This window comes from Scleropages formosus, chromosome 5, assembly GCF_900964775.1.
Source record: "Scleropages formosus chromosome 5, fSclFor1.1, whole genome shotgun sequence".
Taxonomy (NCBI): domain Eukaryota; kingdom Metazoa; phylum Chordata; class Actinopteri; order Osteoglossiformes; family Osteoglossidae; genus Scleropages; species Scleropages formosus.
In genome coordinates this window covers 6,829,824-6,852,550 of record NC_041810.1, presented here as the reverse complement: position 1 = coordinate 6,852,550, position 22,727 = coordinate 6,829,824, and the positions used below count along the sequence as shown (strand labels likewise).

Genomic DNA, 22,727 nt, shown 5'->3' with positions numbered 1-22,727 from the left:
ATCCAAGTTGGCCTCTCTAGCGCCCATTAAGCTGGGATCAATTCATGAGAGGCAGTTGGCTGGTGATGTATGTAACCTGTGTCCCCCACAGGGAAAGAGGGCACGAGTGCAGGGGCAGTTGACGAGGAGGACTTCATTCAAGCCTTTGAGGATGTGCCCAGTGTACAGGTATGGGTGACAGCTTGATCTACACCAATGGGGCATCAGTACTGTTGCCCTTTGCTTCGAAAGCTGTACATTCAAATACTCTGCTCCATTTGGAGTTTGCATGTTTTATCTGTATTTAGACAGATTTCATTCAGGTTTTGGGGAATTAGTGACTGATAGCATAACTGTGAAGAGATCCAGCACTTTGAGCCTTTCCTTTGGCCTTCATACCCAAAGATTTACTCTAACAAGGAGCTGGAGGATTCCATGGCCAAGATCCGTGAAGTCCTGTCTGATGATAAGCATGACTGGGAGCTCCGTGTTGCTTCTGTAAGTGCACAAGTGTACTTAGTTGAGAACATCTAACTCAGAATCGCCGTCTTATTTCTTAATTATTCCTTCATTGTTAACTATTGATTAGTGTAAAAAGTTCATTAGGCTTCATGCATTAATCCCTCAATTTCAACCACTGCCAGCTGAAGAAAGTTCGGTCCCTGCTCCTGGCTGGTGCAGCGGAGCACGACGGGTTTTTCCAGCAGCTCCGACTACTTGAAGGCGCCTTCAAGCTCTCAGCCAAAGACCTCCGCTCTCAGGTGGTGCGGGAGGCCTGTATTACTCTCGGGTAGGTAGGGCAAAGCTCTGAAGCTCTGCTCTGGGTTTGGGCCCAGAAGGCCTTTCAGTCCTTAGTTGGCAGCGAATCCTCTGAGCCTGTTCTGTTTTAGTAAATATGACCTGAGTATGTGTAGGGCTCCTACAATGTAGGTTACACTGTTGTTGATAAATGTACTGGATGCAGTTGATGCTTACAATTTATTGTATTTTGTTGCTGGTCTCCATTTACTCTTATATCCATAGTTAATTCTTCATAAGCCATGTTAATGTAAGTTAACAGGAAGGTTTTTATAAGTACCTTTATGTGTGGATCCAACTTGTTTATGGGGGAACGCAGTCCTGAATAGAGTCCAGCTTCGTTAATTTCACTCCTTTGTTGCTAATGAGTCGACGCAGATGAGGCCTGATGAGGGGGCTGCCTGCCTGTGCACAGAATGAGGCTGCAGACATAAAGAGCAGCCAGTTGATGGATGGGAGCAGTCATGCGCTTTGTTTTAATGCCACAGTTTATTGTGGCATTTCTGAAAACTGACAGCTAAATCTGTAATCATAAGAAAAAAGCGTCCTAGAGTCGGTTTAGCAGCATCAGCAGTTTACTGTGTGTGCGTGTCTGTGCGTTTTTAAATTATTTTTTTATTTTTAATCCTCCCTCCTTTTCCCAAGCCACCTCTCTTCAGTCCTGGGCAACCGATTTGATCATGGTGCAGAGAGTATCATGCCAACGCTCCTGAACCTTGTCCCCAACAGTGCCAAGGTTATGGCCACATCTGGCATCGCTGCTATCCGCCTTATCATCCGAGTGAGTGCCAGCCAGGGAATGGGCTGGGGGTCTTCACTTGGGTGGCCGTTGCTGCCAAGCATGTGGAAAATTTAAATTTATACATCTTTTTCTCCCCTCTGCCTGCTGTGCTACAGGGAGATGGCTTAATTCATAAGCTATATGAATTTAGTTTTCCTAGTCTTTAAGGGAACTGTTTTGAAACGACATTGAACAAAGCCTGTACTCTACGTGCTGTTGGGCTCTGCCAACATCATGAATTGATCTTGTAGCAAAATGAAACACTTACTTATTTAGCTTACTTGCAGTGTAAAGTTATTTGCAATTATTCACCCATTTTATACAGCTAAAAGTACAGGTAACTTTTACTGCATCAGTTAAGTGTAAGTACCTTGCTCAAGGCATCTACAACAGGAACTGGGATTTGGACTGGGGTCCTCTGATGGCAACTCCTTCCATTATTCCCCCTACTAAAAATGTTATTTTTACATAACCATAACAACTTGCACGCAAAAATCACCGAGCACCTTTCTTAAATTGCTGAGCATGAAATTTTATGATGGATTTTGGGGCAATATTCATTAAGGTGCTTGCCTTGGAACTGGTACAGTCAAAACTACCCAGCTGTATAAATGGGTAAATAGTTGTAAGTAGCTCAATATTGTAAGTCCCTTTGAATAAAAGCTTCAGATAAATGAATGAATAAATTAAAAATGCCACATTTTTTTTTTTTTTTTTTTTTTTTTAAAACTAAGCTCTGTTTTCCAGCACACCCACTATCCCCGACTAATCCCCATCTTGACCAGCACCTGCACTTCCAAGTCTGTGGCTGGCCGGAGGTAAGGGAAACAATATAATTGTGCACTGATCCAATGGACAATTTCTGACTACTCTCTGAGACTATGTTGTCTCTCAACAGGCGCTGCTATGAGTTCTTAGACCTCCTGCTGCAGGAATGGCAGACGCACCCACTAGAGAGGTACCGTCACCCTTACCCTGGCCTGTCGGACCCCACAAAAATTCCATACAAATCTTGTAGACGAGAGCAACCGTCAGTCGGGGGCTGCCGTTTTACTGTATGACACAAAGGTTGCACCTTCAGATCCAAACTCCAGCTGTAGTACCCTTGAGTAAGGTACTTAGTACTTAGCCTAAATTGCTGCAGTAAGATTACCCAGCAGTATAAAATGGGTAAATTATTCTAAGCATCTTAACATTGTAAATTACCTTGGAGAAAAGCATCATCTAAGTGAATAACTTGCTATGCCAAGGACAGGGACCTTCAATGTACTGCTTCGTGGTTCAGTTTTGCTGAGGAACAGTCTTGAAGTTTTATCACTTTTTCACAAGTTGCTCTTTCTTAATAAATCTTCTCCATAGGACTGGTTTTGTTTGCTTTTTTTAATGTTCTCTTGTATAAAAGTCAATAAAATAAACGGCCAACTAGCAACTTCAGCTCGTTTAGCACCTTTGCGCGCCCGTGTGTGTGTGCATGTGCAGACTTCGCTCCCCCAGTGACATTTAAAATGCCAGATTTGCTGCTGAGGGAGCACCGGCTGAATTGGCAGCTGATGAGCCCTAACGGGTTAAATGAATGAGCAGAGAAAGCCATCAGGAGACAGCGTCTTGGCAGTTTCCATGGCAACCCTGCTGAGACCTTTTTAAAAGGCGCCCACTTTGCCTACTTCCCCTTTCACTACCCTGAGCTGCTTTGCAGTGTAAAGGTATCGGGAAAAGAGGCTCATTGCAGCATCAGGAAATCAGGAGTGTGTAACAGGCTGCCGTCCCGCCGTGAAGACCTGGACTGTCCTGGGACAGCTGTGAGACGTCTCGCTCATAGGACCAGTCATGTTTCCCTACCATCCCAGGCATGTTGCTGTCCTCACCGAGACTATTAAGAAAGGGATCCATGATGCTGATTCGGAAGCAAGATCGGTTGCTAGAAAGTAAGTATTTGTTTGTTTTTACGGACAGCGTAAGACATCTCACCTGCTTTTGCTCTTTGCTCCAGGATCCTTAAGCAAGATTAATGCCGCAAAACCAAATTATGTATCGTTTCATTAATTTCCAATGACTTTAATAGGTTTTATAAGTTTATGGGTTTGACTTCTAGGAGGATGCGGTGGCGCGGTGGGTTGGACTGGGTCCTGCTCTTTGGTGGGTTTAGGGTTCACGTCCTGCTTGGGGTGCCTTGCGACGGACTGGCGTCCTGTCCTTGGTGTGTCCTCTCCCCTTCCAGCCTTATGCCCTGTGTTGCCGGGTTAGGCTCCCGCGACCCCGTATGGGACAAGCGGTTCAGATAATGTGTGTGGGTTTAACTTTTTAGGTTTTTCAGTTTAATTATACACTGTTTAATATGTCTTTTATTTTGAATTTTAATTATTTTTATAATTAGATTGTCCTTGATATAGAATAAATTTTTTCAACGCACATGTTTCTGAGACATCAGCAGGACTTGATGTGATGGTATTACTTTTAGCTTTGGTATCAGTTTGAGGCTGAGAGAAGGTGCCCTATCTTGTTCCCCGAACGCTAGGTGTTATTGGGGTTTCCACGGCCACTTCAGGAGGGAGGCAGAGCATCTGTTCCAGGCACTCGAGTTGTCGTATCAGAAGGCCCTGCAGCTGCACCTGAAGAATTCGGACAGTGTTGTGTCTCTGCCGCAGTCGGACCGCTCCTCATCCAGCTCCCAGGAAAGCTTGAAGTGAGACCCCTCCCCGCCCCCCAGCACTGCAAAAGCCTCTACCGTACCTGCCGCCTTGTACTTATTCGCCGAAAATCTGAGATCTTCTTACAGATAGTTCTCATCTCCAGATATATTACATTTGATCACCTGTCAAAAAAAATGTAAGCCAAGCATTTTTAGGACATAGCACATCCCTCAAAAGTTTCACTCTCTTGAATTAATTTGTATTTCCTTTAGGCATTGACATGTCTTAATGTCATAAGTAGGTGAGATTGAGCAGCCCACTTACAATTTTATAAATAAGAGTTGTTGCATAATGAATGTACAGCAGCATAAGAAGTGATTTTCCTGACCAGTTTACAGTACAGATTGATGTTGAAATGCATAGTATTTATTATCAGGAAATGTTATGCTTCATGTTAGCTATGATACAGGCCATACGTGTTGCTCGATGCTTTGATATTGATTTCTTATCACTATAAAGTGACAAGATTTGATTGAAATATTCATTATTCCAGTCCAAGTTATAAAAGATAACCAGAGTACTGTGAGCACATGGGACAAATTCCAGTGTGAAACATTTTTTGCGGTCTGAGCACTTTGTAACATTTACATTTATTTGTTTAGCAGACACTTCTGTCCAAAGTGACCTTCACTGAATTCTATGTAGTATTATATGCCCACACACCTTATTCACCGTGGTGACGTACACTGCTAGATGCACTCCTTACACTCCTTACATCCATACGTCAGTGAAACACACTTTCTGTGTCACTCACACTATGGGGGAACCTGAACAGCATGTCTTTGGACTGTGGGAAGAAACCAGATCACCCGGAGGAAACCCACACAGACATGGGGAGAACATGCAAACTCCACACAGACTGAGTGAAGATCAAACCCACGTCCTCTCGCACCATCCATGTGCCGTGAGACAGCAAAGCTACCTTTTGTGCCATTGTGCTGGCCCATAAATGTACTGGGTCATTGAATCTGGCCAATCTCTTCTGTCATCCACACAAAAAGTGCAGCTATGACTTTCAATCATTGGATCTGTGCCACAAAATGGTAATATATACTACAGTGGCGTTGAAGCTTTTTGGACAGGATGAACACCATCCAGTGAACTCCTTAAATGTTTGGAACACGTAGAGAGACGGGCAGGCCTTTGGCAAGTGGTGAAATTTTACTGATTTGTGTTTTTTTTTTTTTTTTTTTTTTTTTTTTTTTTTTTGTAAGAGTATACCTTTAAAATTTGTAAAACTGCAAATGTCTTTATTTCCGTTCTAGCATTTTAAGAGGCTTTGAAAGCTGCATTGTTTTTCTACCTCGGTTTCACTGTAGTTAACTTAAAATCTAACTTCCTTCAAGAAAAATCCGGTCTGATCCGTCCCGGAGCTCTTAAAGTGCTGTTTTTGCTGTGCTCATTGGAAAGAGCTCATTCAGACAGACTGAGGTTTACTACTTGGAACTGACCCACTCAGAAATGCACTTTTTTTTTTTTTTTTTTTTTGGCCATTGAAGAATCATTACAAGCTTGAGTTTGCTGACCTGTCCTCAGTGTCACCTCTGTGAAGAGTGGCATCTTGTCAATCTGGGCCCAGCAGTTTTTTAATTCATCTCTCCTCCCTCTACGTGCTTCAGCATTTCTTTCCTGGAATGACTGGAGTAGCTGGTGGTGTAGTGGTTAGAGCTGCTGACTTCGGACCTGAAGGTTACAGGTTCTTGCCCCACCTCCGGCTGTAGTACCTTGAGCAATGCTCTTAGCCTGAAAACATACTCCAGTAAAAGTTACCCTGTTATAGAAATGGATGAATAACCATAAGTAGCTAAACATGTAAGTGGAGAAAAGCATTGGCTAGATGAAGTACTGTAGTGTATGTTCTATAGGCCTGTGGAGCTAAAGTACTATATACTGATAGTCAAAATGTGGTTCTCAAAACTTTCCCTGTGTGTCTCCCTACAGTCGACCCCTGTCTGCTAAGAGTCCGGTGGGGAGCAGCATTTCCAGAGGTAGTGCATGTTTGTTTTGGAAAACGGTCATGTCCCTGTATCATAGTCAAAGAAAAAGTCGCACAGCAACATTTCTTGTGTTCTCATATTGACTAAAACAACTTACAGTTATATAATGGACTATTTGCAGCATGAGCTCTTGAGCTGGTCTAAGTTCTGGCTCTTGTCCTTTGAGCAATACTTTTCTGATGTAATTGCCTCCATCGCTCTCCCCTTTTAAAGCAAAAGTAACGACCTGCAAGGCCCCTTCCACACCCGGCACCCTCCAGCGCTCCTGTAGTGACATCGATGTCAACGCTGCCACCAATGCCAAGGCCAGAATGACAGTGGTGCCCTCCACTGCAGCGCCCTTCACTTCAGCTTCCGCCCTGCCTCCTGGCTCCTATGCCTCTCTAGGTAATACCTCCACATCCCTTCTCCCCCTCTGGGTCCTACCCCTGTCTGGGTATTACCTTCACCTCCCCCTTCTGGGTCCAATGCCTCTCTGAACACCTTCACCTTCCCCCTCTGGGTCCTACCCCTCTATGGGTAATACCTCCTCCTCTTTCTTCCTCCTTTTTTGTAATGAAGACATTAGTTCCCATTTACATATTGGATAAGAAAATGCACAAAATTACTGGCTTTTATGGTCAAAATGAAACATTAATAAACCTGACAGGGGCAGCAATTATAATTAAATTGTGCAATGAGGAGGATCTGCTGATGAGTGTTTTAGCACCTCTCCCAGTCACTTTCAATCAGCAGCGCATTTGGTCCCTTGGGGAGTTGGTAAAGTGTCTGCGGCTTCATTCCAGAGATTTATCTTATGATCCGTGACAGTTTCCTTACACTAAATGATCTATTTGTTTTTCCAATAAATGTGAAAAGCAGCACTCAATACTAGGACAAAATATAAAATTAAATTCAGTTTTAACTGCACAGTATTCAGTGCAAAAAATTGTTTGTTTATAGTAAACATTGTAATATATTATGACAGCTATTTGTCAGTAAAACATATGCAGTACTGTTTTAAATTAATGATCATTGTGAAACCACAATATAATGTATTCTTTTCCTTAATCAAAGAATAACCATGTAATGTAACATGATCCCCCCCCCCCCAATGGTACGTATTGTAAGGGAGATACTACAGAACTGGTAATACAAACTTTGTTTCTCGTCTGGTTTGCTCTTCTCACTGGTCCCTGCAGTGAAGCACACGCTCGTCCTCTTCTCTATGGCTAATTTCCTATTATGCCTCCTTCCCTGTCCCCAACTGTCCTGTTTTTGTTTTTTGCCCAAAGACGGCACACCCAGTAAACCAGAGGGTAAGCGGTGTATTTGTGTGCTCTATGTGTTGGGGGATTCCACCGTCTTTCCCTTGTCACCTTCCTGTGTCCGCCATTGACCTGGTGGTTCTCCGTTTAGCTCTGCATGTGCTGTGTGCATGGAGTACTTGCCCTCCACCCTCCAAACTCACTTTGGTACCCAGAGTACATAAACATGCTGTACTTTCTCACACTTGAGTGTCACACTTGTGGGTTGCTGTATCTACTCATCGTTCTGTATTCTGTACTCCGGTGACGCAGATTCATTTGGTGTTACCTGATACCTGGTGTTTACCGACCTGTGTGAACGGGTCCCGTTTGGATTTCATTTAGGAGCGAATGGAAGTTGACTTTAGTGTTATTTTAATCTATTTTTTCTCAACGCTCTCTTGAGTGGTTCTCCATTAGTGTGTCAGTTGTGTGTGCGATGGCAGTGGGTGACGTCCACAGACACAGCTTATATAACTTGTACAAGGCTGAACAATCTACTTCCTTGGTCCCACACTGTTCTGCAGATTAACTGTTTTGTTGTGTCCTGATCAAATTCAACCACTTTACAGCTTTTCTCCAGGCTAAATATGGATTCTTTCATCAGACTGCCATAAGTTATTCACGATATCCTCTTGCACTGGGCGTCTTTGACCAGTTTCATTGAATTTTAGGTTTTTAACATTTTGCTCATCTGTGGTTTGTGCGGTCAGATCTGCCCAAAAGAGATGAAAGTAGTAAAGTGTGTCAAATGGCAAATTCAGGAGCGCACACGTATACACACTCACTCACTCACTCACTCACTCACTCACTCACCCACTCCTGTAAAGCTACAGCTGCCAGACTGAGCCTGTCTTACCACCCCATCTATCTTGAACTGGTATTATTCTGAATATAGTAAAGGCAAGAAGTAAACATGTTTGAGTGACTGTCAGACTTGTACAAGTCCACATTTTGCAGGAGTACTAATAGTCTCAATGAGGTTTGTAGACCAGAAATTCTAAGGAGAGTAGAACTTGTGATAATTACTCGGAATGGGGTTGGTTACAAGGTTCAACACAATATTAGTTGATCTTTATTTAATAATTGCTTTATAAACAATTGCAGCAAACCACGCAATTTTGGATGGGAAGACAAAAAAACTAGAAAGCTGCCTCAAGCACAACATAATGGTTTAGTTCTTTTACTTGTCTTCCTGTAGAAATATAACACAAGTCACATTGCATTTGTTTTGTAATCAAACAGGGCGGCACAGCGCCATAGCGAGTAGCACTGATGTCTCTCAGCGCCTGTGCTGCGAGAGGACATGGGTTCGATCCCCTGCTCACTCAGTGTGGAGCTTGCATGTTCTCCATGTGGTGTTCCTGCTGGTACTCTGGTTTCCTCCCATACTCCAAAGACATGCTGTTCAGGTTCCCCCATAGTGTGTGAGTGACAGAGAAAGTATGTTCCAGCGATGTATGGATGAGTGACCCAGTGTAAGTGGTGTATCTAGCAGTGTAAGTCACCGCAGTGAATAAGGTGTATGGGCTGATAACACTACACAGAGTTCATTGGGAGTCGCTTTCGAGAAAAGTGTCTACTAAATAAACAAATGTAAATGTAATCAGAGTAGTTTAGTACTCATGGGGGAAGAAAACATTTTGCAGGACAGGGCCCCCCCCCCCCTTTTCCTTAATTCCTGGGTTCTTTACTTTTCATTGGAGTGAATTTACTCTTCTAGGGTTTTTTCTGAGAGATTGCTTCGCATCTATTTGCCTATCATCCACTCTGATCCCAGTGCAAACATCCGTTAAGGCTGCTCTCCCGCTGATTTAATGGCCTGTCCTTCCAAGCTCTCAAGCGACCTGTGACATATGCCTTCAGTGGACCTCTTGACTTCAGTGGGCCTTCAACTCTTGACATGGGAATCATGACCTGCTCAGTATATTTTTGTGATTTCTTATAGTTGATGAAGATTTATTTTGTATTCCTCTGTCTTTCTAAGGGTACACATTCTTAAGGGACTGCACTTCTGTTAAGCTTAGCACATGAAATACAACTAGGCTTTACTTTCATTTTTGTTTGTAATGTGTGTTAGACAGGTCTCTGGAGGAGTGGTGTGTACATTGCAGGCAGAATGTTATAGATCTGGACTTGTGCATTTGCTTTTCTGTCTGTTTGTCCACAAGGTGCCATGTTCTCACAGTGGCCAAGTGGAGTTCCTTCATGCATGCTTGCTGAACTTTGCAGCAGCTCCCATCTGAAAATGTGTTTCAGTGTCTGAATTCCAACATGTGCACATTGTGTTCATGAACTTTTTGCCCTGCTTCTGTCTTTGGTCATATTTATATTTGAGTTCAAAATCAGGTTGGTGTAGTATGGCCTTTTGAATCCTTCCCACTCCTGTCTCTCCCCCTCCCTTCTTCTCCGTGACTCAGGCCGTGTGCGCACCAGACGTCCGACCTCTGGTAGCATGGCCGTTGCAAACACTGTCACAGACAGCAGGGGGCGAAGCCGAGCCAAGGCTTCGTCGCAATCCCAGCGTAAGTACCAGCCAGTCCTAGTTGGTATGTCTCATGTAGTCTGCTCTTTTACATGGTGACTTCATTCTCTTTTCTCCCTACTTCCACCCTCTTTATAATCCATAATCTTCCAGTACAAAGGGGTTGCACCATGTGTCCATGAGGAATTAGTGCTTTTCTGAGTTCAGTTTAATTTGAATGGCCTTTCCTGGCTGGAGAAACCCAGTATTACCAAATAATTTGATTACAGTGCATAAGGTTCTCTACGAACACATAAATTTTTCCTGATATGAAGGCCATTATTAACAGGGATGCACTAATCGCTGAATGTGTACTGCTTTGACCTTTTTCTCACTGACTCTTTGTAACTTTCTGCTGTCCTTCAACTCCTTCTCATACACAAGGATCCAGATCAGCTAACCCAACTGGTGGTAAGCCTGACTTCATGTGATCTTAGTCCTTACCCCCAACCCACTCCCTTCAGGAAGACTGTGTTTGGTCCACTGTAACTGATCTTCTCAAGCATGAGTTGTTTAAACATTCTTCAGTCTGCGTGGATTGTCAAAAGTGCCAACGTGCCTTTAGTTTAACTTTTTTAATTAACTTGCAATCTGTAATATTGATGGAACTGCTGATGAATTTTGTTATTTTAATTATGTTTATACTGTGTACTATGGTAAAGTATAAACAGGGACATGTAACATCTGGCAAAAGCCAAATGTAGCATTTGAGCGTAAGAACCTTCTACCAGCAGTCAAGGGTGGTGGGGGCAGTGTGATGGACTGGGGGTATTTTCCTTCCACAGGACTTTGGTGCCTTGCTGTAACTGAGGGAACCTTGAATTCCACTTTATATCAGAAAATTCTGAACGAGAATGACAGGCCATCATGTGCAGCTGGATTATATAGCAAGACAGTGAAATAAAGCATGTTAACATCTCAGTGCCAGACAAAATGCAAAATGAAAGCTATAGAATAACCCAGTTAAAGTCCTAACCTGAATTCAGTTGAGAGTCTGTTCTAAGATTCTTTGTGGCGAGGTTCTTTGTGCTCTGAAACTTACAAATGTTCCTCAGCTAAATCAGCTCTGCATGGAGGAGTGGACCAAAATTTCTCCATAACAAAGTGAGACCCTGATCAAAAGCAACAGGAGATGTCTAGTTGCAGTTGTTACAGCTAAAGGTTATTGACTATGAAGGGACAGTTACATTTTCACGTGTGTAAATGCAAATCTCATTCCTTTCCATGCCAAGGAAAAGAAATTTAAAAAACACTGCTGATTCCCCCCCCCCCCCCCCAGGCTCAGTTAATATACAATTACAACTAACAAAGATGTAATCAAATATACTGTCAAAAAGCTAAAAGTAAAAATGGGGGAAATACCTTTCCCACAAAATTTAAGAAAAAGAAATTTTTTTTTCTCTATATTTCACTGTATGCTCAAGCAATCTGAATCTCTGGATATGTGTTGAATATACATTTTCAGAATAATCAGACCATTTGTATATTCAGTTTCCCATTTCAGGTAAGGATAATAAATATGAAAAATGTATGAGAATTCATTCTTTGTTAGGTGTTACACATTACGCAGCATAAAAAAATGTAAATTTGCAGCCTGCCGCAATCTTGCAGCTCTTTTGTGTGTTCCTTAGGAAGGTTGAACTTTTCCTTCTCTAACTGGGCTACCATTCTCTCTGTAGCCAGCAGTCGTTCTGGCTCCCCGGGCAGGGTCCTTGGTCATATGAATGCAAGGGTCCCTCGGGATACTGCTTCTACCACCCTGCAATCGGACAAGCGTGCTAAGGTGCCACGCAGCCAGGGTTGCAGCCGTGAGACCAGTCCCAGCAGAATGGCCGTGGGTAAGGCTACCTCCTTCGTGCACACTCTATATATACACACCATATGTATATGCATATATGCACACATCACAGAAACCTGTACCTCATAGACATGCCCTCAGCAGATTTGCTCTAGTAAAGGGGCTTTTTGTCTGTGCACACAGTCTGCATAGATATTCCTCACAGGCACAGAAGTAAAAAAAAAAAAAAGACATGTAGAACCTTGAGCCTGTTCCCTCAGGTCTGTCTAGCTATTAACAGGTAAATGTCTTTGATGAACATAACCTAACTGGGACATAGTATAAATATTTTTCTAAACTCTCTCTTGAGAGCTTTATTCTTGGTACCTAGAATGGATCCTTGGGGCACACCCATAATACATAATTTGTAACAAAAAGGTAAGTTTCAGGAGGAGGAATATGATTTAATTTATGAGCATTATTTCATGGTTTAGTCTTATAGATATGTCTAGCAGCTATGGTAGAAGTTGAGAAGGAATGTGTGTAGCTGCATTATGGGATGTGTGGGAGTTAATTACATTACAGTTCATTTAGTGGTATGATTCCATGGGTAAGTAACATGAAGTTATGTTCATTGTCACGGAGAGGTAACATGAAACATTTGATGATTGATCTACAGGTCATTCCAAAATTGTTGAGTCTTTGTTCTTCACTTAAGGTGTCTCTGTTTTTCCACCATTTTTTGAAATGACTATGTTGTGTGATCAACCAGGTGCTTCCATGGCTTTTCGTAAGTTTGTCATTGTGTGCTGATGTCACAGTTTCTGTCAGCTCATGGTGACACTTCCGATCATCAGAGCATCCAGAAAGGCTGCTGTTTTCAGAAGTCTGAGGACAAATACGGTGTTAATCTTGCACAAAAAACCTTCAGTAAAGCAGTAAATTGACCATGCAAATCAGCATAACACCCAGTTGCTGCTTTTAAATTGTTTCAGTTATGCTGTTCTTTAACAGGGTCCTTCTTCCTGGATTGATTGTGCCCAGGTGGTTACCATTGTTAACTTGTCTGTGTGAACAAGGAAGAGCACCATTTCATTCCCTCTTTTACCAGAAGTTGATTGCGATATCTGCTAGGAATTATTTTCTTTATTGTTTTTGTTTGTTCCCTAAGGACATGTTCCCCCCCATTGGCTAATATTAGGTTTTGCAAAACAATTTGTTGTCTTTCAACGTATAAACATTGTCCGTCACTAACCAGTGATGCTGAACTGCACGCACTATTTAACCCCTGGTGCTGTAGCCATGTGGCCTGCGGCCTTTCCTTGGGATCGAGCCGCGTACTGTGTTCTCTTACTCACACCGTCAGACCCCCGCCCCCTGCAGCTCTCACTAATTCGCTAATGTGTGTTCTGAAAACCAGGCTGTGTGGTTAAGCTTGTCTCCCTGCCGCCCTTCCTCTGCCGCACGCTAGCCCGGAGCCGCATCCCCCGGCCCAGCGTGAGCCAGGGGTGCAGCCGCGACACCAGTCGTGAAAGCAGTCGGGACACAAGTCCCACTAGGGGCTTTGCTCCTCTGGGTGAGTAATAGAGAGCCCAGGCCCTGTGAGCCCTTTCCCTCCACTCCTCATGCTTGCCTCCCTCAGCCCAAAGGGTGGTCTTGCGTCATGGCCAAAGTGCTCACCCCCAGTTGCCACTGCTTGTCTGTATGCGCTAACTTCAAGAGAACAAAGTTTGAATTTAGCACTAACTTATCAAACTTGGGGGGAGGTTGATCTTAAATAAACATCTAACTTTTTGAGTCTAACTTTGACGCACTGAGAGTCACACCTGTCTTATTTATTCGAGAAGTTTTTACACACTAGAATTTATAGGCTGACATGGAGGGAGAATTTTTAGTTAGATGTGTGTCCCATGAAGGGATTTCCAAGTAAGTGGCATTTAGAAACAAACCACATTTGATGCAGAATGTTACTCTTTTAGGATAGTGCACAACTTGACGCTTTTGCAAAATAAGTTTGTGTCCATTTATTCACCACTTTGGAGCATGTATAAAAAGTTTCTGTTTTCTTTTTTATCTATGTATTTATTTTGCAATGACATTTGAAAAAGAATTTTCTCTTTGCAGTTAAAAAAAAAAACAGTCCTGGGGACATAGTCAAGACATTGGTTTGCTTTTTTTTTTATTTAAAAAAAATTATATTTTACAACATACCTTAACTGGATGAAGAACTTGGAGAAAGCCGATTAGTCTACTGAGAGATGTGCTGGTAGCTGTGCACCTTTCCGGCATGTTCCCCAGGCTTTCCGTGCTTGCAGCCTTTCTCGTTCCTGTTCAGTGTTTTCGCACAGGACGTTCATGCATCATCGCTACACCATCCTGGGAGTCTGAGTATGTTGCATCGTGTCAGATCCCCTTGTTTGCGGGGCGTTCTCGCACCTCTGTGAGCACACAGGTACGAGGTCTGTTTGGTGAGGATGCCCTCGTGGACACGCTCGGTCGCACGTGACTAACGCACAGCCCCCTCCCCCTCCTCCCCACTCCCCCTTCCTGTCCCCTCACAGCCTCCGGACGTCACTCCCGTTCCACGAGTGCACTCTCCGCGGTCGACCCTCTGGGCCAGTCAGGTGATGTGCATGAGCCTCGAGGCCCTCCAGTAGGCGCAGGCTCCTCAGCTGCACGTGTCCACCATGCTGTCTCTGTGCTCCAGCCACAGGATTGTCGCAGTAGAGCGAAAACTTCCACTCCTCACCCTGCTCTTCCCAACTACTGGCTTTGCTGTAGTTTCTACCTCTAAAAGTTACGACTTGGATCCATAAAGGCTACAGGACCTGCTTTTGGGGGGAGGGGAGGAGAGGGGAGGGGAGAGGCTGGAGTTACAGCCACATTTCTCTTCAAGTTATGGAGTGTGAAGTTTTTACTTACTACTTACTCCTTCCAGTTTAGGCCCTTCATTTCCATATTATTACTTTATTTAATTTACCATGTTCAGTACCCATGGTTCTCACTAACATTCACTCAAACATTGTTTTTTCCCCCATCCCAAGGTTTTGTTTTCTAAATTGTACGTTTTACAAGAATTCTTGGCATTTCTGGTAATTCTGGCACAATTGTATTTGAGTTTAAAAAGGTAAAGTATTGTAAGGGCACGTTTACTTTTTTAAATATTTAGCCGCAGTGTTCAATTGTTGACACTTTTTCTGTGCATGTTCCTTACTCTGTTTCTTCAGAAAACCTATAGTAGGCTGTAGTGGAATGTGTCACGAATCTTTAATGACGGTCATCGATTTTTGTTGCTATTTTCCAGTATTGTATGCTGTGGATTCTTCAAACTTATTAATACATCAGTAAATTTCCATTGTTTGCAGTTGTTTACTGTGAAAACTGATACTGCAGTGTGATAATGGCCTTCATAGTTTGTCAGCTATTCATTCAAGTTGTAACAGAAGCAGGCTTTTGTAGTTTTTTTAATTGATTTTGCAGGGATTAAAAATACTTTGTCAGTGGCGTGAGCAATTTTTTTTTTTTTTTTTTTTTTATTGGCTTATAAATGGTGATCTGTAATGAATTTATTTAACTAATTTCCAAGTTTATTAGGGTCCAAATAGATTTGACTGATTTACAATACTTGATCGAAAAAATAAGTGGACTTTCACAGCTATTGGAGCATGAGCTTATAAACTTTTTAAATCACTACATTTTGTTCATGTAGTGATTTTCAGTTAGGGCCATTTTATTATTACTATAAAACCAGTATGACCTGATATGCAGTCCTTTTTCCCAGGTTCAAGATGTTTTCAGTCTCAGGTAGGAAAACAGAACATTTGACAAGCAATTTCAGGGTTTTTATAACCATCAGAAAATAAGGTTCAGAGGAACGGAGTTGAGAATGAGCAGGAGTAACAGCTGCAAAGCTTTTTACATCAGGCTCATATTGAAACAACTTCAGATCCGGCAGTTGCTTCTGTGATGTACTGTGGTCTTCTTTGTTGTGTTCGCTTTTTATTTTGCAATATTTCTGTTCCCCCTTATCTTCTTCCTGGGCCCGAGGATCATCCTTCATGTTTCTTTTTTCTGTTTGAATCACAGTACTTGTTCCCTGTGCCTCTTTGCAGACCGGTTTGGGCTGATCCACCAGGCCCACATCTCGGCCTCAGTGAATGCCATGAGGGTCCTAAACACTGGCACAGAGGTGGAAGCTGCCGTTGCCGATGCCCTGGTGAGGATTCATCGTGTGTGTGCTTGTCAGTGTCTCGGTGCTTCGCTCATTGAGTCTAGTTATTTATTAATTTATCTGATAGCTTTCTCCAAAATGATATACCGCATTATGTTTCTGTGGTAAGCTGCTTTTCACTGTATATCCATTATATAGAAAGGTCATTTTCCTGGATAAAGTCAGTGTAAGTACCTTGCGCTCAAGGCTACCGCAGCAGCTGCAGTCTCTGGTCCTGGCACCAAAATACATCCATCCATCCATCCATCCATCTTCCTCCGCTTTATCCGGGGCCGGGTCGCGGGGGCAGCAGTCCGAGCAGAGTACTCCAGACTTCCCTCTCCCTGCACACCTCCTCCAGTTCCTCTGGGGGAACCCCAAGGCGTTCCCAGGCCAGCCGGGAGACATAGTCTCTCCAACGTGTCCTGGGTCTGCCCCGAGGTCTCCTCCCAGTGGGACAAGCCCGGAACACCTCCCCAGGGAGGCGTCCAGGAGGCATCCGGAACAGATGCCCGAGCCACCTCAACTGGCTCCTCTCGATGCGGAGGAGCAGCGGCTCTACTCCGAGCTCCTCCCGGGTGACTGAGCTCCTCACCCTATCCCTAAGGGTGCGCCCAGCCACTCTGCGGAGGAAACTCATTTCTGCCGCTTGTATCCGCGATCTCATTCTTTCGGTCATGATCCAGAGTTCATGACCATAGGTGAGGGTAGGAACGTAGATCGACCGGTAAATTGAGAGCTTCGCCTTACGACTCAGCTCCCTCTTCACCACAACAGACCGGTACAATGACCGCATTACTGCGGACGCCGCACCGATGCGCCTGTCAACCTGCCACTCCATTTTTCCCTCACTCGTGAACAAGACCCCGAGATACTTAAACTCCTCCACTTGAGGGAGCAACTCCCCCCTAACCCGGAGGGAGCAATCCACCTTTTTCCGACTGAGAACCATGGCCTCGGATTTGGAGGTGCTGATTCTCATCCCCGCCGCTTCGCACTCGGCTGCAAACCTCCCCAGTGCACGCTGCAAGTCTTGACTTGATGAAGCCAACAGGACCACATCGTCCGCAAAAAGCAGAGACGAGATCTCGCGGCCACCAAAGCAGACACCCTCCGTTCCCTGACTGCGCCTAGAAATTCTGTCCATAAAGATAATGAACAGAATCGGTGACAAAGGGCAGCCCTGGCGGAGTCCAACATGCACCGGGAAAAGGTCTGACTTACTGCCGGCAATGCGAACCAAGCTCCTGCTCCGGTCATACAGGGAACGAACAGCCCGTAGCAACGAGCCCCGAACCCCATAATCCCGAAGTACCCCCCACAGGATGCCACGAGGGACACGGTCGAATGCCTTCTCCAGGTCCACAAAACACATATGGACTGGTTGGGCAAACTCCCACGAACCCTCCAGCACCCTAGTGAGGGTATAGAGCTGGTCCAGTGTTCCACGGCCAGGGCGAAAACCGCATTGCTCCTCCTGAATCCGAGGTTCGACTATCGGTCGGATTCTCCTTTCCAGTACCCCGGCATAGACTTTCCCAGGGAGGCTAAGGAGTGTGATCCCCCTGTAGTTGGAACACAATCTCCGGTCCCCCTTCTTAAAAAGAGGGACCACCACCCCGGTCTGCCAGTCCAGAGGCACCGTTCCCGAACTCCACGCGATGCTGCAGAGGCGTGTCAGCCAAGACAGCCCCACAACATCCAGAGACTTGAGAAACTCTGGGCGGATCTCATCCACCCCCGGAGCCTTGCCACCGAGGAGTTTTTTGACTACCTCAGCAACTTCAGCCAGGGTAATGCACGAGTCCCCCCCCGAGTCCCCAGCCTCAGCTTCCTCTACGGAAGGCGTGTCGGAGGGATTGAGGAGATCCTCAAAGTACTCCTTCCACCGCCCGAGAACATCCTCAGCTGAGGTCAGCAGCGCACCACTTCCACTGTAAACAGTGTTCGTGGAACACCGCTTCCCCCCTCTGAGTCGCCGGACGGTTTGCCAGAATCTCTTTGAGGCCGACCGAAAGTCTTCCTCCATGGCCTCACCGAACTCCTCCCAAGCCCGAGTTTTTGCCGCGGCGACTGCCAGAGCCGCGCTCCGTTTGGCCCGTCGGTACCTGTCAGCTGCTTCAGGAGTCCCATGAGCCAACCAGGCCCGATAGAACTCCTTCTTCAGCTTGACGGCATCCCTTACTTCCGGTGTCCACCACCGTGTTCGGGGATTGCCGCCGCGACAGGCGCCGGAGACCTTATGGCCGCAGCTCCGAACCGCCGCACCGACAATGGAGGAGCGGAACATAGTCCATTCGGACTCAATGTCCCCCACCTCCCTCGGGACCTGGTTGAAGCTCTGTCGGAGGTGGGAGTTGAAGACCTCTCTGACAAGGGCCTCCGCCAAACGTTCCCAACAGACCCTCACTATGCGTTTGGGCCTGCCAGGTCTATCCAGCTTTTTCCCCCGCCATCGAATCCAACTCACCACCAGGTGGTGATCAGTTGACAGCTCAGCCCCTCTCTTCACCCGAGTGTCCAAGACATATGGCCGAAGGTCAGAAGAAACGACTACAAAGTCGATCATCGACCTCCGACCTAGGGTGTCCTGGTGCCAAGTGCACTGGTGGACACCGTTATGCATGAACATGGTGTTCGTTATGGATAAACCGCGACTAGCACAGAAATCCAATAACAACTCACCGCTCGGGTTCAGATCAGGGAGGCCGTTCCTCCCAATCACGCCCCTCCAGGTATCACTGTCGCTGCCCACGTGGGCGTTAAAGTCCCCCAGTAGAATGACAGAGTCCCCAGTGGGAGCGCTTTCCAGCACGCCCCCCAAGGACTCTAAAAAGGCCGGGTACTCTACACTGCCGCTAGGCGCATAAGCACAAACGACAGTGAGAGACCGTTCCCTGACCCGAAGGCGTAGGGAGATGACCCTCTCATTCACCGGGGTAGACTCCAACACATGGCGGCTGAACTGGGGGGCTATTAATAAGCCCACACCAGCCCGCCGCCTCTCACCTTGGGCAACGCCAGAATAGTGGAGAGTCCACCCTCGATCGAGTAGAGTGGTTCCAGAACCCAAGCTGTGAGTGGAAGTGAGCCCGACTATATCTAGACGGTATCTCTCAACTTCCCGCACCAGCTCAGGCTCCTTCCCCGCCAGTGAGGTGACATTCCAAGTCCCAAAAACCAGAGTTGGCGCCCGAGGTTTGGGTCGGCCGGGCACTCGGCCCCGACCACCGCCCAACTCACAATGCACCGGCCCCTTACGGTTTCTCCGGCAGGTGGTGAGCCCACCGAAGAGCGGCTCCACGTTATGGCTTCGGGCTGAGCCCGGCCAGGCCCCGTGGGCATAGACCTGGCCACCAGGCGCTCGCATGCGAGCCCCCCCCCCAGGCCTGGCTCCAGGGTGGGGCCCCGGTGACCCCATACCGGGCGGGGTAAACGGACGCCTTGATTTTTTTTGTCATAAGGGGTTTTTGAACCGCGCTTTGTCTCGTCTGTCATCCAGGACCTGTCTGCCATGGGAGACCCTACCAGGGGCATGTAGCCCCAGACAACATAGCTCCTGGACTCATTCAGGCACTCAAACCCCTCCACCACGATAAGGTGGCGGTTCACGGAGGAGCACCAAAAAAAATGCTATCAAATGCTTCCTGTAGTAATGAAGCAGGGCTTGAAAATAAAAATTTGCCGGTTTAGGTACGGGGGTGCGGTGGCGCAGTGGATTGGACCACAGTCCTGCTCTCCGGTGGGTCTGCGGTTCGAGTCCCGCTTGGGGTGCCTTGCGACGGACTGGCGTCCTGTCCTGGGTGCGTCCCCTTCCCCTCCGGCCTTACGCCCTGTGTTACCAGGTAGGCTCCGGTTCCCCGCGACCCCGTATAGGACCAGCGGTTCTGGAAGTGTGTTTGTGTGTGTGTGTGGTTTAGGTACATAACATAAAGTTGGGGATCACTGGGGCCCCCTGTCCATTTTACGTTTCCATTTATTCGTCAGTCACTTTTCTCCAAAGCGGCGAACATCTCATAGAAAATACCATGTGTTCATCACATTAGCAGGAATAGACACTTAGATACAGATTTGTGATTCTTAAGTGCAGTTAGTTTGTTTCTTTCTACCATATGAACCAAAGTTTACTGTAATTGTTGCCAAAGGTGCCTCAGCACTCAGTTATTTTGTGCTTTACATTGTCTTTAATTCAAAACTGATTTGTAGAAATGTTTTGGCTTTGACATTAGAGTATTTTTCTGGTGATTGGTGTCAAGAAAGGCTAATTAAATCCGTTGTTATTAAACAATACAACATGAAAAAGTCCAAGGTGGACTGTAACCCTTGTGTATGTGCTACCATAGGTGGGCAATTAAAAAGAACAATAATACAATAACATAACAAGCTATAACTATTAACGTGTTACTGAGAAATGCATTTTAAGTACTCTTATGTGTAAATAATATAAATTTTATATAAAATGAATTTTACATATGGTATGTGGAAAGAACGGAAAGAGTTTACGCTGACGTGTTAATCATTGAGAGAACAGCCGAAACGAAGGTCAGCATCTCCAAATCTGAGATGATGCTTCTCAGCAGGTAGAAGGTAGCATGTTCTTCTCTCCAGCCAGTGGGGTGAAGCTGTCCTTGCTAGAAAAGTTTAAGTACAGTACCTTAGAAATCTTCTCACAGGTGGTGACCAGGAAAATTGATGGATGGAACAGCTTGGTGCACAAGCTGCAGAATTGCAAATGCTCTGGTGGTGAAGCGGGAGCGGACAAAGATTGTAGTTTACTGCTCAGACTACATCCTCATCTTCACCTCTGCTCACAAGCCTTGAGAAGTGACTGAAAGAGGAAGGCCGTTTGTACAAATGGTGGAAATTTGATTCTTCCACGGGGTGAGGGGCACCGCGCTGTGATGGTGTGGAGCCCAGCACTCAGGGAGGCCTTTGGGGTGGCCGTTTCTCCAGGGCTGTAGTCTAGCACAGCAGTTATCGTCCAGGTGTGCCAGATGTTGTGACGTGCAAGTGGTACAGCATCATCTGTTGATGGGTTGTACAAATTGAAGCTGGTGCAAACTATCTGGAGTACTCCCACATCTGGGATACTTGTGGTAGTAGTCCCCCCCCCCCTTCACCTGCAGAAAGTGAGGATCACATCCTCAGACCTGGGGCTTCTTTCATACCAGCTGCTTCTCACTGAACAGCAAACCACACAGTCCCAGTCAGATAAGGCCAGAAGAACAACATCATCTACAAACAGCTGAGATGCCACCCCTAGTCTCACTAGTAGTAGTTAGAATACATTCTTTGCTCCACTTTTTTAAATATGTATTTTTATTTCATATTTGATAAGTTATCATTGGTTGTGCTAATGCAGTTTTGCTCTTCCCCTCCTCAGCTTCTTGGAGACACCCGGAATAAGGTATTTAACTTTTTACACGCTGTTCAATATTTTACAGGAATGACACAAAATGGTATAAGTGGGTAAGTGTGACTGCGGCGTGCGAAAATAGGCTAAATTAAATTATGCTGCCTTACTATTCACACAAAATGACTCAATTCCGTCCTGACCCTAGCTTCCTATTGTTTTTGCATCATGATGTGTTGTATTATGAACTCTGTGTGATAGAGATACATATGATTAAGTCGGTATATACGTATATATAAATTTTAATGTACCTGAAGGTTTTTTTGAGGCTTCATATATGTTCAACTCCCGGATGCATTAAATATTCAGTGGCCTCTTGTCAATACTTTATTATGGAGACCATTGCATGGTAGCAGAACTTGAAATGTGTAATGAGTGACAATCCTAGTCCATAAGCATGCACACATTAAGACATGGCTGCTGTTCTGCCTGCTGCCATCGCCACAGAGGAAGCCCATGCGAAGGCGGTACGAGTCTCCGGGGATGTTCTCGGACGATGACGCCAACAGTGATGCATCCAGCGCCTGCTCAGAGCGCTCCTATGGCTCCAGGAATGGTGCAGTGCCACACTATCTGCGCCAGATGGAGGACGTGGCCGAAGTGTTGAACCACTGTGCCAGCTCTAACTGGTCCGAGCGCAAGGATGGCCTGGTTGGTCTGCAGAACCTGCTCAAAAGCCAAAGGATCCTCAGGTGGGCAGGGATTCTGTGGAGGGAGAACGCAGCTGATAGAGATGGATTTTGCAGGGTGGCTCAGAAGCCAGAAAGCACTCAAGTTGCTCGTGTCGGGTACTATGAGTTGGTGCAGCCATGTGGAGGCAGGTTGTGCAGCAGAGGATCTTGCTGGATGTCACATGTCATGATAGTCTGACTAATTTCAGTTCAGGTGTTTTAATGGGGGCTTTATGTTTATTTTCTGATGTTTTTCAGACCGCTGATAGGCAAATATGCATGAAACTAAATGTAAAGAATCACTGTTACAATGAGCAGCGTATTCTAGTTTGGCCTGCTTTTTGGTTTTTCACAAGGCCATTTTTCTCTGAATTACGTCAACCCATCACTCCCGTCTTGCTCCTGCCCGTGTTTTACAGCCGCGTGGAGCTGAAGAGGCTCTGTGAAATCTTCACCAGGATGTTTGCAGATCCACACAGCAAGGTAACCCCTTCCTGGTAGCTGCACTGGGTTCCTAGAATGCCCCTGGCAGGTCTGTTATGAGCGCATGCCTTCAGCTAACCCTCTAAGAGCCTTTACTGAGAAACATAGTCTGGTTACA

General features: G+C 45.6%; 1 protein-coding gene across 14 annotated transcripts in view; it reads left to right on the top strand.

Annotated features, from left to right (window-relative positions):
* LOC108930825 (CLIP-associating protein 1-B-like) overlaps positions 1–22,727 on the top strand; it is a 75,638-nt gene that overhangs the window by 36,365 nt on the left and 16,546 nt on the right. For 4 of the 14 annotated variants that reach the window (XM_029251666.1, XM_029251659.1, XM_029251660.1 and 1 more), the window contains 19 exons: positions 92–168; positions 385–477; positions 624–769; positions 1,423–1,558; positions 2,306–2,376; positions 2,457–2,516; positions 3,406–3,483; positions 4,074–4,241; positions 6,190–6,236; positions 6,459–6,632; positions 7,520–7,543; positions 9,952–10,056; positions 10,440–10,466; positions 11,735–11,893; positions 14,394–14,456; positions 15,945–16,048; positions 21,426–21,449; positions 21,903–22,147; positions 22,546–22,609. In XM_029251666.1, the coding sequence (XP_029107499.1) occupies positions 92–168; positions 385–477; positions 624–769; positions 1,423–1,558; positions 2,306–2,376; positions 2,457–2,516; positions 3,406–3,483; positions 4,074–4,241; positions 6,190–6,236; positions 6,459–6,632; positions 7,520–7,543; positions 9,952–10,056; positions 10,440–10,466; positions 11,735–11,893; positions 14,394–14,456; positions 15,945–16,048; positions 21,426–21,449; positions 21,903–22,147; positions 22,546–22,609 (1,865 nt within the window). The remainder of the gene's footprint in view (positions 1–91; positions 169–384; positions 478–623; positions 770–1,422; positions 1,559–2,305; positions 2,377–2,456; positions 2,517–3,405; positions 3,484–4,073; positions 4,242–6,189; positions 6,237–6,458; positions 6,633–7,519; positions 7,544–9,951; positions 10,057–10,439; positions 10,467–11,734; positions 11,894–14,393; positions 14,457–15,944; positions 16,049–21,425; positions 21,450–21,902; positions 22,148–22,545; positions 22,610–22,727) is intronic. The other 10 variants (XM_029251668.1, XM_029251664.1, XM_029251670.1 and 7 more) reach the window with 7 other exon arrangements.